The sequence below is a fragment of the Ammodytes marinus genome (assembly GCF_949987685.1).
Source record: "Ammodytes marinus genome assembly, chromosome: 10".
NCBI classification, from domain to species: Eukaryota; Metazoa; Chordata; class Actinopteri; order Uranoscopiformes; family Ammodytidae; genus Ammodytes; species Ammodytes marinus.
This window is the reverse complement of record NC_137214.1, coordinates 19,504,040-19,519,214: the sequence shown is the minus strand read 5'-3', so window position 1 is coordinate 19,519,214 and position 15,175 is coordinate 19,504,040. Positions and strand designations below refer to the sequence as shown.

The 15,175-nt window shown below is 40.8% G+C and overlaps 1 protein-coding gene across 1 annotated transcript in view; it reads left to right on the top strand.

Moving 5' to 3' along the window:
* The window catches only part of fat2 (FAT atypical cadherin 2), a 94,071-nt gene that overhangs the window by 69,198 nt on the left and 9,698 nt on the right, over positions 1–15,175 (top strand). The window contains exons 24-28 of the mRNA XM_080035040.1: positions 3,707–4,145; positions 8,299–8,452; positions 10,729–10,828; positions 10,931–11,082; positions 11,782–12,062. Coding sequence (XP_079891166.1) covers positions 3,707–4,145; positions 8,299–8,452; positions 10,729–10,828; positions 10,931–11,082; positions 11,782–12,062 — 1,126 coding nt within the window. The remainder of the gene's footprint in view (positions 1–3,706; positions 4,146–8,298; positions 8,453–10,728; positions 10,829–10,930; positions 11,083–11,781; positions 12,063–15,175) is intronic.

The following is a 15,175-nucleotide window of genomic DNA, read 5'->3' as shown; positions in this document are numbered from 1 at the left end:
CAACGTGTTTCAATCCAAACTGTTTCCTTCGCGGATTCACAAAAAACACTGGATGTTCTGCTTCAATTGTGCAAAATAGTATGTGTGCCCGCAGTCATGTTATCAGAAAACATGTCAGAATTTCCAAAATATTAGATATCTGGTGAGATTCTCCTGTGTTTACTGTAATACTTGTTTTTACTTTAAAGGGACACTCAGGGACTGCTTTGTATTTGGGTCAACACTGTCAACACTTGATTTAAACCTGGTCTATTGTGAACACTGACATTTTAGACAGAGCGTGCCCTTTTTCACCATGTTGACAAAAAAAAGGCCAGTGTGGGAGTGGGGAGTTTGTTGTCGAATTAGTGATTGTCTTATTTAATCCCTGCTGGTTCTTTTGCCAGATCTTGCATTTGATCACATGTTGGCGCATATCAAGAATGCCTCTTCTTTATCTCTGTGTGGAAGATCGTTTCATGTGTTTATGTGTACCAAATGCCTGATTGAATATCAGAGGCAGCAGTAAGGTCCCGACCAGCACACATTTTAAGTTCCATATCGGATTAAAAAGCATGGCGATACACATCTGGTTTACTATTCACTGTTTTCTTAGCGCAATCAGCTCATCACTGCCCTTGAGAGTTGTGACGAACACTGGCTCTGAAGGCAGCATGTGAGCCACATGTTATCCTTTTTCCCTCAAAATGCACGCCCAGGGGAGCAACAAGAAATCTGCAGGTGCCCTAATGAAAAACGTGACGTCTTGGAGATTTATTGACATGCTTATTTGAATTGTTGAGGGAAAGAAAGATTCATCTTGGCACTACAATACAAAGTCTACTGTTCCACAATAAACGGCACATTGAAAGTGAATAGTAAATAGTTGCATTCTTTGAGGGACATGAATAAATCTGTTTGACATCCGTGTTCACTCAGGCAGAATATTCTATCATCTTCATTCTCGTAAAACTTCAAAAGCAGCATTCTGTGTTCCCAAGGTTCTCCCTCCTGGGTTTGTGGTTTTCTGATTGCGCGTGCAGGAATGGGCCGCAGCTGGATTGATTGTGAGCAGGAATGGCTTCAAAATGAATTTCTGATCGTGGTCATCTAAGGAAAAACCCCCGCCAGCTTTTTGTGCTAACTTGAAAGACGTTTCCTGAAGATACAACATGCTATTTGCACATATCATTGCCCTCAGGGCATGAGCTACATTTTGCTTCAGTGGCTTTTTATAAACCACATAATCTATCTATCACTATGTTCCATCAAGAGCCACATCTTAGAGGAACAAATCAAGTAAATATTAACTTATCATATTTTAATTTACTGTAACTTGACTTTAAGACCAACTCAGGCTTACTGTAAATCTTACCATGAGGAGGAGGAAGGTCAGTGTAGCCCCTATCTCACTGGGCTGCGACTGTTTGCGACAAGTTGGAGACTGCATTCGCAAACGAGTCTCTAAACTGTCTCCAAACGTTCGCGGAGGTCTCAATTTCCTTGCATGAGTCGCAGAGCCGCGCAGTCTTGTCGCATGAATTTTGAACATGTTCAAAAAAAGTGTGCGACAAATCAGTCTCAAAATAGTCTCAGAGTCGTCGCAGGTGTGTCGCACGCGTTGCAAACCCTTCTCAATTTAGTCTCCGCGAGTCAGAAAGTGCGAGAAGTGTGAGACAACTTTGCGAGGGTTTGGCGACATATGAAACTAAATTGCGACTGATTTGAGACAAAAAGGAGACTGACATTCCGTTCGTGCGACACTCGCCAGACGTTCGTGAGACATAAATGCGACCTTCCGGCAAAGACATTCGCAAACGTGTCGTGAGGAACCAACTCAGTGAGACTGCAAGTGAAAATTGTCGCAAATTGGCACATTTTGTCGCAATTTTGTGTCTCCAACTGGTCGCAAACAGTCGCAGCCCAGTGAGATAGGGGCTTGTCTTGTTCAAAGTCATAGTATAAAAGATAGTAAAATGTGACTGAGAAATGTCTGTATTGATGAATTTCACTTATATTGTTCCGTGACAGCATAAATATTTAGTTTTTGCCTTTCTAGTAGCATATTTGTTGTTGGTCCACTATGTTGGTACGGACTGGAAAAAGTTTCATGTTAATCAATCCATTAGTTATTGAGATTTGTAGGACATCCATTGTCCCCAGAGGATGAGTCCTTCTGACTTTCTGTGACCCTCTGACTTTTGATGCAGCAAGGCCTCAAAATCGTATTTATATAACACCTGTGTTTGTGTTTGAGCGTGCAAGTATGTCACAAGTGAGCAGAAAACAATGAGCTTCATACCAAGCAGTAGTGGAGCTTCATGCAGGAAACTTGCAACGTGATGTATGGAGTCGTTAAGCGTGTGATGCTTTTGAGCATTAGTCCCTGTGGAGTTTGCCTCGGATGTGGGGGTTTTCACAGCGCTTCAGCATCTTCTCATGAGAATCCAGAGCAGCCCTTATCCCCCCCTCCCCTCTCTGTGTACTGTCATTGATCTATGGGATAATTTCTGCTGGTCCATCCTTTCCCAAATGAAACATTCCCTTTCTTATTTCACATCATACCAGCCAGGGAATTAAACAGGAACCTCTGCTAGGGACAGAAAGCAAACCAGCATCCCCCCCCATGGGATACCCTACAAAGCCTGAAGCTCAGGAACCTGTCCGTGCTGTGCTTAAGAGATGTACAGAAAAGCAGAACGAAAGAAATTCCAGGAATGAAAATAAATCTCTTAAGTAAAGCGAGATAAACCCTTTGTCCCGTAGCAATTAAAGAAGCAGGAGCCCAGATTGCCAGGTTGGTATCAATAATTCACCACTGCTTATAGTGGCGTTGGCTGATCCTTGGAAATATGCAAAATACACACCCCACGTGTATTTTTTATGGGGAAGGTTTTAAGAGCCCTCAGTTACACACAGAAAACATGAAAAGATAAAAAGCTGATGGCTTATTGGTTTGTGTGAACGCTGAGTGTGTGGAAAGGTTCCTGCTGATGCTGATGAAATTCTGAATAAATGTGTGTGACTGTGCACTACAGAACAACAGCAACACAGGGAGCTGGCATGGAATACAGATAGTATTTGTTTAACGTCCTAAGGCACTGCACTCTCCATCAGTTGAATAAAAAAAAAACTTAAGTGCATGTTTGTACTATTATGACTGTATAGACTGACTGACTATAATTTGAATATATGGCTAAAATGTAACTTATAAGTTTGTGTCTTCTATGATACATACAAATTGAATAAATAACACAGAGTATACCATATAACTGCAAGGCTTGCAGTAGTTTAAAGCATTATGTTTAAAGCAGTGCTAACACAAAAACAGAAGTGCAGAGTAGGAGCTTTGCAGGTTTAAACCTGGTTACATCTAAACATGTTTTTTTGCAGCATTTATCTGACTATATTTCATAATTAATAGGGTCCCAACTGCATGTTTTAAACACAGTTATTTAAATATTGCTTGAATAATGATCCTGCCTGCCTTAGTGTGTAAGAGGGTTTAAGATGATTGCAGCAGTTAAATGAGTTGTGTGGTAGACTTACATAAAGCAGCAGCTACTGAGGGTTGCGGGAAGATATTTGAAGTGAGGGGGCTTCCTTTATGGTTCAATATTTTATTTTAAATTTTTCTTTTAAATTAACAAAAAAAAGTTGTTAACTTTTCTAGAGAATCTGAGCATTATTAACATTCTGCTAACTGACCCTCACTTTCCTTCCTCAGCTGATTGACGGACAGCTGCAGTTCAGGTACCGCTGTGGAAACACCTCCCCTGGATCCTTAGTGATCGGATCTGATCCGCTGTCAGACGGCCTGTGGCACAGAGTCTTGCTGGAGGTAAACTCCACCGCTCTTAGGCTGACCGTGGACCAGCATCATCCAGCCTTCACCGCCCTGACCGAGCCGTGCCGGATGATGCGGTCCCATGGTGCTTTGCTCTTCGCCTCTGTCCCGGTCCACCAGCATTCAAATGGTTTCATTGGCTGCCTGGAGGGTTTGGAGCTCAATGGGGAGCCAATCAGAGCGGGTGACACAGCAGAGTGGGCCGGGCCGGGGAGCAGGAGGGTGTTCGGAGTGTACCAGTGCTGCAGCAGCAGCGCAGGAGCCTGTGACAACAACCCTTGTCAGAATAAAGGGGTCTGCTGGGAGAATGCCAGTGGAGGTGAGTGCACTGATGATGACATCATTTGGCTCAAACTTAAAAAGCCTCAGTCTACATCTGATGTATTTCCCTGTAACATTCAAGACCAACTAAGGAGCAGTTTAAATTAAGAATAAACCTCATAGCGACAGGAGCAAACAACTTCAATTTCATTCAGATATGTTGTTGATTTCTGATTAATGCACATGTTGGTATGTCATCATCATCCACATCAAACCAGTAAGAAATGGCCAAAGACAACATCAATAAATACATCTATTGTGAGGAAATAACTAAAATGTTCTAACTTTGGCAACAACAAGAAAATTGTTCATGGAGCACATATGTCATAGTAATAAGCTGAAAATACCTATTTGAAATATGATGTGATGCATTCCTCCTCCTGTGATGGGACCTTCCTTTCTCACTTGCTTATATGCAAGGAAAGAAAATCTACTGTATAGGGACTAAAACCAAAAAATAACAAACTTAGAATAAATCAATATAAATCCTAGAAAGACCAATCTGTAGTGAGAGATTTAGGATATAAATCATAATCTTAAAAAGGCAGCACTGAGACCTGTTTCAGATTTTGTTCGCTCAGAGTTTGTTCACTCTGAGTTAGTGGAAACTCTGGGTTTTCCGTTTCAGGTAGCAGGTTCAGCGCACTTTAGAGTCAGTTACTGCGGCAACATACGCCGTTGGTCTAACCTTCTGGATAGGTGGTTAGACCTAACCTGAGTTTGTTACGCTGCAGCTCCGACTGAAACAACGGGTCCCTGTACAGTTTAAAGCAAAATCACGCCATAGAAATCTCCATCGGGATATTTTTATCATGTACTGATGATTTTACGTTTGATCGATCATTTATCTGATCAGTAGCCTTGTTCTCAGCCCTCGTTCATTCACAAGGCGGCCACCTTACACATCGTGAACATGCTCTACATTCAGATTCATAAACCTATTTGTATTGTATATCATTATTTTTTTTTATTAATAGGAGTTTTTTAACGTCAATGCCACTGAACAGATTTGTCAGGTTGAAATGTAATTCTGCGGCTGCATGCTATCGTTCACTTGTGTCATCCCAAAGTCACAGACGAGCCTCGTTAAATAGCCTAATATGAATATAGAAATAATATAATAATTTAAACTGTGATCATGGTGAATCATGTTATCAGCGATCCATTGACGATGGCTTTTACGCACACGCTCAACCCAGAGTGAACACGCTCAGAGTTGATTGACCCAACGCTGATCCACTGTTATGAAACCGAAAACCCAGAGTTGCTCAGCTCTGAGTTGAGCAACTATGAGCGCAGGATTAAACCCAGAGTTTGTAAACCCTGCTAACTGAAACAGGCCCCTGGGGCCTCATTTATCAACGGTGCGTACGCACAATAGAGTGCGTACGTGGCTCACTAAGCAACATTTGCGATTTATCAAAAGTATACTTGACGGGAAGAAGTGCGGTGTTCCACGCACAATATAACCCATGCGTACGGACAAAAAGTGGAGAAAGGAGAACTGGCGACTCCAGTCGGCAGATGAATGAAGTACGAGAACGAATGTGTCTGTGTAAAATTAATCGTATTAAGCCATGCATGCATGTCATACATCGGGAGTTCCTTTGCAAAACGGATAAAGCCATTCTTACAATTAATATGCCTCGACCGATTTTTCCATGGAGTGATACCAACAAAAACAAAACGAATTAGGATCTTAAATAGCCTACAAACGGAGACATATGAGTGCAAATAAAAACAAAATAGCAACGTTCGAATAAACTCTGCAGTTATTAAAGAATAACCTATCTGCATGTTGTGGAATTAATTCTGATAATATTGAGGTGGAATACAGCCTATTACTTTTACACTGACGCTGTTCTCGATGCCTCAGTCAGGCAGACAGGAGTGCACCTTTTCATACACTAATGATAAGCCTACTGTACATCACATAGGCTACTGTGATTTTTTTCACGGCTTTTAGTCCGTTTTATTTATGTGTTTTTCTTTGTGTTTAAGCACGTCGCAATTGTGTTTTGAAAGGGACTGTGAAGTTTATTATTAACCCTCCGCCGCCCGTCACTGCCCCTGGATGAATTCTCCGAATCTGTATCTCATGGGGGGTCTCAGTGCCCCCCGCTCGTGGCACAAACACTGTTGTGTGAGTGAGGATATGCACTTGTTTGCGTCCACTTTTATGTCGGATCACTTCTTTTTATTTCGGCCACAGCGTTCACAGAGATCGCCACAGGCTGCACTCTATCGCCTTTACGCTCACACTGCCACCAAACTATATTTTCCCTGTTCGCCACTTCTCCAACGGCTACTTCGGGGTGACCGCAGTGATCCACACCGTGTGGAGTTTATTTTTCCATTTCCCTTTCAGTCGGCGATTGCCACTACCGCCTTCATGCACTCAGTAAATGATATTCATTCGGGCGTGTCGATGACTATGTATGGGTAAATATGGGCGGTACGTGAAGCCCGCAAAGGCTGCGCCACATTTAGAGTTGATTGTGATTTATAAAGGGAAATAGGCGTAGGACGTGAGTGCGCACTGCTTCATAAATCGGAAAATATCTTTCGCACGCACTGCCCTAAATCCTACGAAAGCAACCTTCTAACGCAAATCCTACGCAAAGTTTGATAAATGAGGCCCCTGGTGTGTCAAGTTGAGACCTCCAGATATGAACTAATCCGCTGCTGAAAATGGTACCAAAAACCAATGCAAATCCTTTATATTTGTAAGCATTATATAAACATGTATGTTTTCACTATGAACTAGTGGGCTTGGGACTGAGACCCAACCTATTTTTCATGTTTTTCTAGCCTTGAGATAATTATGAAATACAAAAAAAGGGAATGAGGCCAAAACAATTTTCCTTAAAGGGGCCCACATTTTGAAGATAGCAATTTCTGCAACCACCAGAACGTCTTAACAATAAACTCCACAATGAAAGATTTTCTTGATTTAGAATAATTACCAGACTCAGTCCTTCCCTGTGATTATTTGCTTTTTGCATTTTAAGGTTATTATCACCAATTGGCCAAATGCATTAGCACTCGGCAAAACACAAAATGTATGCATTATGTATCACAAAAGAGGATGTCTGGCAGGATGCATTATTCTTTACTTAGAATATCAGCTGATACACAGCTTTTCAATTTTACAGATAACATTATTAAATAAAATGATTATCAAATAAGACTGTGGCACAGAGTGCAGTCTATATGGTGGATACGAAACTTTAAAACTGGAAATTATACAGATCTCTGTGCTTGGGTAAAAAAATAATGAATTCATTATAAAACTAGCTTTTGGTATTTCGTTGCCCTGGGTTTACCTGTGAAGTCACTGAGCCTCATCATTTTGAACAATAAGAAAATGTAATCAGACAGGCGGCAAAAACAATAATAGGTGTGGATTTGTCTTTATTTTAACTGCAGAACATGGACTCATGTTCCTGCTCTTTCATTGTAACTTCAATTTGTTTCTTTGTTTTAACTTAACTTTATACAGATGTGAGTATTTTTAAGACCTATTTTAGATATGTACAAAGCCGTGCCCTGCTGGGCAAACTATGTAGTGGTGTCATTATTTCTAAACTACCTCTACATTGTTTATATTTTTCTTCCAACTTCTCTGCCTACATTTAGGCCAATGCCAAATCCGCAATATCTGCTGATACAAGCTGATATCATATGTATAAATCCATCACATATCTACCAGTCACATCTTTGTAGTCATCAGACAATGAACCACAAATTGCCACAAGGTGTGGGTATGTGCGTTTAATTGTAAGTCTACCAAATAATATAATGAATGCAAATGATCAGGAACAAACTGCTTCGTAGATGCTGTGTAGCGCTACGTGATGTCATGTTGTAAGGTTGTTTTTGACCGGTTATCCTAAAGAAGAAGAACAATTTAAGAATAATTGATGCCAAACAGGGCTGAAGTTTATTTGGGGTGATTTTTCCTTCTAGATATCAAATACACTCTGGTGTTCTGTGGCTTGATCAGGTTAACCTTTGCTTTGATTATTAGCTGCCTGTCGGGAAAAGTCACTGTGTCTTTGATCATTTTCCCTTACCTTAGACGTCTGTGTGTGTGTGTGTGTGTGTGTGTGCGTGTGTGTGTGTGTGTGTGTGTTTTCTTTGCTCTGCAGAACCGCACTGCAGGTGTGCAGGACTCTTCCATGGCGCCCGCTGTGAGCTGGCCGACAACCCGTGCAACTCCAGTCCATGTGCCCACGGCCGGGTGTGCATACCCAAAGATCAGGGTTACATGTGCAACTGTTCGCTGGACAACGCTGATGCACGGTAAACGCACACATACAGATTCTTAATTTCTTCTCCTTTTTGACCAGTAGTGCAAATTCAACCTCTTTTAACTCTTACTTGCTGTAGTTTATTCACTTTTAAAAATGTGTGCTGTGTTCCCCTTCCTTCAAGAGAAGCTGAACAACTTTGAGTACTCTGGTTTCGTTTGTGCATACGCAGTTCATCAAAATGCTGTTTGTACCGTGAATGCTATAGATGTTCAAACTATCTATAAAGTGCAGCCTCTTTACTCACCAAACATCACGTACCAAGCTGTACTGATAACAAATTCCACCAGCCTGGCTGTGTGGTCATTAAAAAGAATCAATCAATCAATCAATCAATCAATCACTATGTCTACCCTGGAGATATAGTACAAGCACCAAAGCAAAACACCATCACTGCAGTTGCACAAACTTAAAAAAGAAGAAAATAGACAAGCATTTAGCAAAAATGAAACGTGACACTGCCTTGGTAGTTAGCCTGATTGATGAATTGGGAGCGTATCTTGTAGACACATGTTAAGAGAGGCAGCTACAAAATCATCTCTGGTGTAGACATGCTATAAGAAGAAGTCATATGTTCAGAGAAGAGGATCAGACAGGCTGGAAACCAACCAACAAATTAGACAAATTAAGGGGGGGAGGGGGAGGTGGGAATCAGGACAGAATGATACAATTATTCCTGCAAACGAGTGGAGCCAAATCTGTGATGTGAACAAACTGATCACGTAAAAACAATAATTAGACGCAGATGTATGATTGTGATGCCAACAGCACAGTCCTCATTAGATGCAACATCGCTGGCATACTGAAAAATGTGTGCATGACCTTGAATGTATGTATGTGTGATTGGACACATGCACATCTAAAAAACACACAAACACACACACACATTTATGAATCCCCTTAAAACTAGCTAGTTGTATTCCACTCACACCAACAACGTCTGACAAAACCAAATTACAGCAGCATTGGCATATTCCTCCTCGCATTAAGGCAGCCTGTGGAATTGCGTCACGACTCTTGGGTGTTACCAACGTTGCATTTTGACAGGTAGGGTTTTGATTAACACAGTGAATGACCACGGGGGCATCGTAATTGCAGCAAAAGGGATTTTGCTGTGTGACTTGTAAGCAAAGCAGCAGATAGCAGCATAAACGGTGGCCACTGTGTATTCTGGTTGCATACGGTCCACGTGAGCAAACAGTTATCCATCACAGCGATCTCCAACAACAAAGAAAAGTGCACAACTTGACAACTCAGCTCATCAAAAAACTTTTCTGTCCCCCCCCCCCCTCCAGAAAATAATACATTGATGTGTTTTGCTCTGTAACCGCTGGAACATACTTTCAGTAGTGTACAGCGAGGAACTTTAACACCTGGGAAATGAGTTGGTAAAGCTCAACACCCAGCAGTTATATGTAAAACAAAATGATAGGTTCTGTCAGTTTTGCAGCCGTGGCACTTAGCAATCAGAGCTCTGCCAGTAGGTCCCTGGGGTTGTGTTTCGTGCCTATGCCTGGATGATGGAAGGGCCACAGTAAAGCTCTGAGTATCATCTGCCAAATGTACTTTAACACCCCCTATTCACTGACACAGCAGTCCACAGACAAAGGTTTCAAAAATCCACTAACATTTTTTTTTAACTTAAGCCCCACTCAGTAGATTTTTCATTTGTTTTTATTTAAACTGTATCTAATTTAATGCAGAAAGTTTTCCATCATGTTAACTTGTGGGAAAGGTTTAAAAATAATTGTTGTTGAACTCTGACGAGAGTTTAAAAGGGATAGTTCAGTATTTTTGAAGTGGGGTTGTATGAAGTACGTATTCATAGTTAGTCTGTTACCTTATACAATAGCCTACAAGGCTGACTTCTTCTACAGCAACGTCTCCCCTGAACCCCTTATAGTGACTGTGCTGACAGCTATCTCCATAAGGTAACATACTAACTATGTATAAGTATCTCATACAGCCCCGCTTCAAAATTACTGAACTATCCCTTTAACTTTTCAATACATGCCAACTGCATGCTACCATGCATATAAGCTAAGACGTTAAATACTAGTGTTTGTGCTGACATTAGAATTACCAAATCCTAAATGTCAGCATGTTAACAATTGAAGGCAAATGCACATTTGCATCAGCATACTAGCATAATCCTCTATCGTTAAGCACTGCTGAGTACATAACACAACCTGCACACTACAAAACAATAACATATTAAAACAAAGACCATCCTAATATCCTAATTCCAAATTCCTTTTACTCCTGCAGGTGCCATAATCAGATAGATGAGTGCACGCCCAGTCCATGTCCTGGAGGCTATGATTGTAAAGTCACTGCCGGCTCCATCCACTGTGACCCACTTCCTCAGGTCAGAACAACAAATAATGAATTTATTGACAGTCTTTCTCTGTGCCCTCTTATGAAAACTTAAATTATACTCAATTCATAAATTGTCCTGTCCATCTATCAGGTATCTCCAATGATTGGCTATATGGAAATCATGGAGATCAGTGTCAGCGTGCTCGGACTACTTTTCTTGGTGGGCATCTTTGTTTGCATCAGGAAGCGTTACGTTCAGCAGCAGAAGAAGAAGAAGCCCGTCTGTGTCCAGGACTCAAATGGGTAAGTGCAACTTTTTGTTTCTAAAATTAAGTTTAAAAGACCTCAAAAATGTTCATTAGTCCAGGTTATAGTACACTGTATTGAAATGTGTTTTCATAGTCGTCACCTTAAAACCTTATCAGGATGCTTTTAACAACAACACTTTCCCACAGACATAATTGTCTTGGAGAATGTTTGCACTGCTTACTGTTATAAAGCTTTTGTAATTCCAATGGAAAGAAACTTGAAGGAGAATATGCTTCCATTGGAAACAACAACAAATGAAGCAACTGTGAAGTTGTACAGGGATGTCTCTCTCTCTCTCTCCCTTGGAAAAAAAAATGTAACATACCAAAAATGTAACTGCTCCTAAATTGTTAAGACTTAATTTTTCCATTTTTCTCCAACATCCCAAACTTTTAAAGAACGCTGGATTAACCAATTGTTAGCAACAACAGGTCAAAGGACGTACCAAACTAGCAGAAAAGTGCATACCTACAACCATGATGTATAAGGGTTAACAAACAACATGGTATCCAGCAGTCACTAAGCATATCATTAATTTGGACTCAAAGCAGCAACTTTATAAAATGAACCTCCTTTATTTAAGTTCCACAGAGGCTAACCAATATAGGAGGCAGCAGTAAATTCGGTGTATGTAATCCACAAAAATAAGTATTTTATATCGAAACCAAAACATACCTCTTTTCACACCTACAGTTATTTCCAGCCTAGTCTGGTGAAGAGCCTCAAGGCCGACAATCAGGAAGTCAACCGCATGGAGATGAGCTCATTGGTCGGTACCACCAACGATCTGGACCACACCCGTTTCCGCTCGCTCCGCCCACACTGCCAGATGTCGTCATCAGGAGGCAGGGTTTCCCCTTCAAAGAACAATGGGCCTGTCGTGTGTAGCGTTGCCCCCAACCTCCCTGCCAGGCCACCGTCCAGCTCCGACAACGACTCCATCAGGAAGAACCACTGGGACATGGACTATGAAGGTGTGTATTTATGTGAGTTTGTACACTTATCAGTGAAACTCATTGGGATATTAACAAGTGCACACTTTTGGAAATGTGTGTTTTTATTATACAGAACTGTCCTCGGTATGGGTTTTTTACAGCATATAAGCAGCTTGTTCGTAGCACAGAAAACAAATCCAGACTCATATCTAGAACAATAAAGGGTCCGGCCATGATCAATAGACCTTCCCAACTCAAGGGGCGGCACCTATGCGTGCGTTTCAAATACCACTGCATGCAATTGGATAGCACTACGACCAATCAGAGCAATGAACAAGGTGACATATTAAGCCTTGTTCATTTAGCGAACTGCGGGGTTAACTGGTAAATTAAACTTTTGCCGTGGTTGGTGGGCAAAACAGAACATTCCTCTTTCTTGCTAATCAAATATTTGAGTGCCGTCTTCCAAATCGTTAAATTTCAAGGCCAAAGCCGTCTCAAACTCAAACAACGTATCCGCAGCCATCTCTGTTGTTTACTATCACGGCTTCGACGGCGCATGCACAGCACTGTCGTCATCCGGTTATGTCTGCCCCAGACCACCATACATAGGGCTCTGGTCCGCCCATATCAGATAGAACGATTTGATTGGCAACTCCGAATTTTCTGACATATGAGCTTCAATGGATCGTGCTCAGACCAACAGGCGCAGCAAATTTAATTAGCCAGCGGCTAGGTCTAGATTTCCAGGCTATGGAACTGCAACAATCTTTGCAAAATCACATGGGGGAAAATGTCAACAGCACCGAAAGAAAAGAAAGAAAGTTGATGAACTATAAACCAACTAACTCTGGCATTACTTGTTGCTGTACAGCAACACTATAATGCAAAAAGCTGAATGATTCAGTCCTTCAACGTTAATTTAAACAACACAAACATAATTGTCATGCAGTGCAGTGCATCATGGGATTCACCGGACTGCCTGTAAAGTCCTGTGTTAACACACAGCGATGATAAAAGTCACTAATGAAACATTCATAGACAAAGCCGATTTGATGTGATAACTTCAGGAAATAACAAAGTAATTCCTCTCTTTCATCTCTCAACATGCCTTTACTTCATCCCCCTTCGGTTGCTTCTCTCTCCCAAACTCAGATAATCCATGTTACTCTCATACTATATTCTGCAATAACCTCGCTTTTTTTTTGTCCTGTGTTTTGTTTTAGATTTTTGTTTGCCATATCTGCTACGATAAAATGAAAAATGTACAACACTTTGGGGAATTTAAAGGATTTGCTGAATCCAGCATCGAACACGTGTCCAAGAAAAAAAGAAAGTGAAAGGTTTTAGGATACAAATAGGCCAGTCACTTCCCGACCCACTGTCCTTCTGTTTCACAGGCCCCTTCTTTCATCTCTACCTGTCTTCTGCAGCCCATCTCTTTATTGTTCTGCACCTTTCTCTCCATTTATCCCTTGCTCGACCTCTCCCTCTGGTTTATTTTTCACAGTCTTATTCCTTCCATCATATCAGTCTTTTTTTCTTTCTGTCATGTTCATGCTCATCTCTCTCTCTCTCTCTCTCTCTCTCTCTCTCTCTCTCTCTCTCTCTCTCTCTCTCTCTCTCTCAGTCCTCTTCGCCTTTCTCACATACGTCTCTCTCTCCTATTGTGTGCAGCGTTTTTTTACGTACCAGATCAATATGCTATACTGCTATGTTCTCGAGATAGATGAAGAGAGGCAGATCAGACGTTTGTCATCCCGTTGCTCCCGAGCCTGGCAGTTTGTTCATCTACTTGACCTTATCATGTAGAATAAAGGCCACATACATGTACAGTAGTTCATCACTTGTTATCCAACTTTTTGTTAAAGGGGACGGTTCCTGAATCCTCAAAACTTCATTATTTGGTTTTGCCAGCTGCTACCAAATATAATGTTAATCGGTTATGGCTCTTGGCCACACTTGACATGTTTTGTGGGCAGATCAGGCTTTTCGAGTCTGAGGTGCCCAAAGTTGGTTATAAAATGCTGAAAGAAAACATAGTATACAAAATGGGTAAGCTGAAGAAAATTGAAATAATAGGGCCTTTACCTTTTATCACTATTATTAAATTGATGAGGAAGCATCCAATGACAGTGCTCTATAAAACTGTCACCCATCGTGAAGCCATTAACGGCTGTCAAAGGTCAAGAAGCTGAAGTTATATGTAACCCAAGCCGAATATATTAGTTGGAATTTGAAAAAAAATTAGACTGTGTCTGTCTTATTGTTACCAAAGTCACGTAAATAGATTTCAGATTGCAATTTCTCCATTGCCTCTGATTTTCCTTGTCTATGGCTTACAGCCCTAAGCCAATTGGTCCCTACAGGCTTTTGTAAAATAAGCTCAAAAACTGACTAAAACCATCGGAAACAACAAACAGGAAGGCATATTTTATGTTTTGGGGATATTTTCTGTGGCAGACTAATCCGCAAAGATTTAATTTCATCTAATTTCACTGCTGTTCTTGCTTTCGCTGATTTATCTGTTTTAATCTTTATTCTCTATTTCCCTCTCAAGGTTTTTATTGCTTTACTAATTTGGCTCTTTTTCAGTAGTTTAACTTTGTATTGCCATTTCTCTTTCACAATTGTATTTTCTAAGTCCATTTTCAAGGCATGCAAGGACTTTATGCCTACATTTTTAAAGGCATATTCTTATTAATTTAAATGTCCCCAGTTCTCAGTTGTTTCTGTCTCAGCTTCTAACCAAAACTGATTAGATCCCCTGATGAACATACACATTATATTGTTAAATGAATTATACAAGAAATAACAGCATTATTAATGTTGAATAAATGACCTCACTGGCCACTGTTGTTGCTGTTCCATATAAGCAGTAAATAAACATAATTGGGAATGATTACATCAAAGGATAACTCAGTAACTCCATACAGAAATATACATGTGGGCATTTGGGAAGTGTGTTCAAATGGAAATTTAAAAAAAATGTGAACCTGGCCTTCATGTTGACAAAGTGTCCTCAAGTTTCAGCCTGCATCAATGATCCCAGGCTGAGCCCTCTGTTCTTTCCACTATACAAGACAACTATTTATAGATCAGTTTGAAGTGTGGGAATAATGATTTTAAGTCCGAGCTGAGTCCCTTTGATT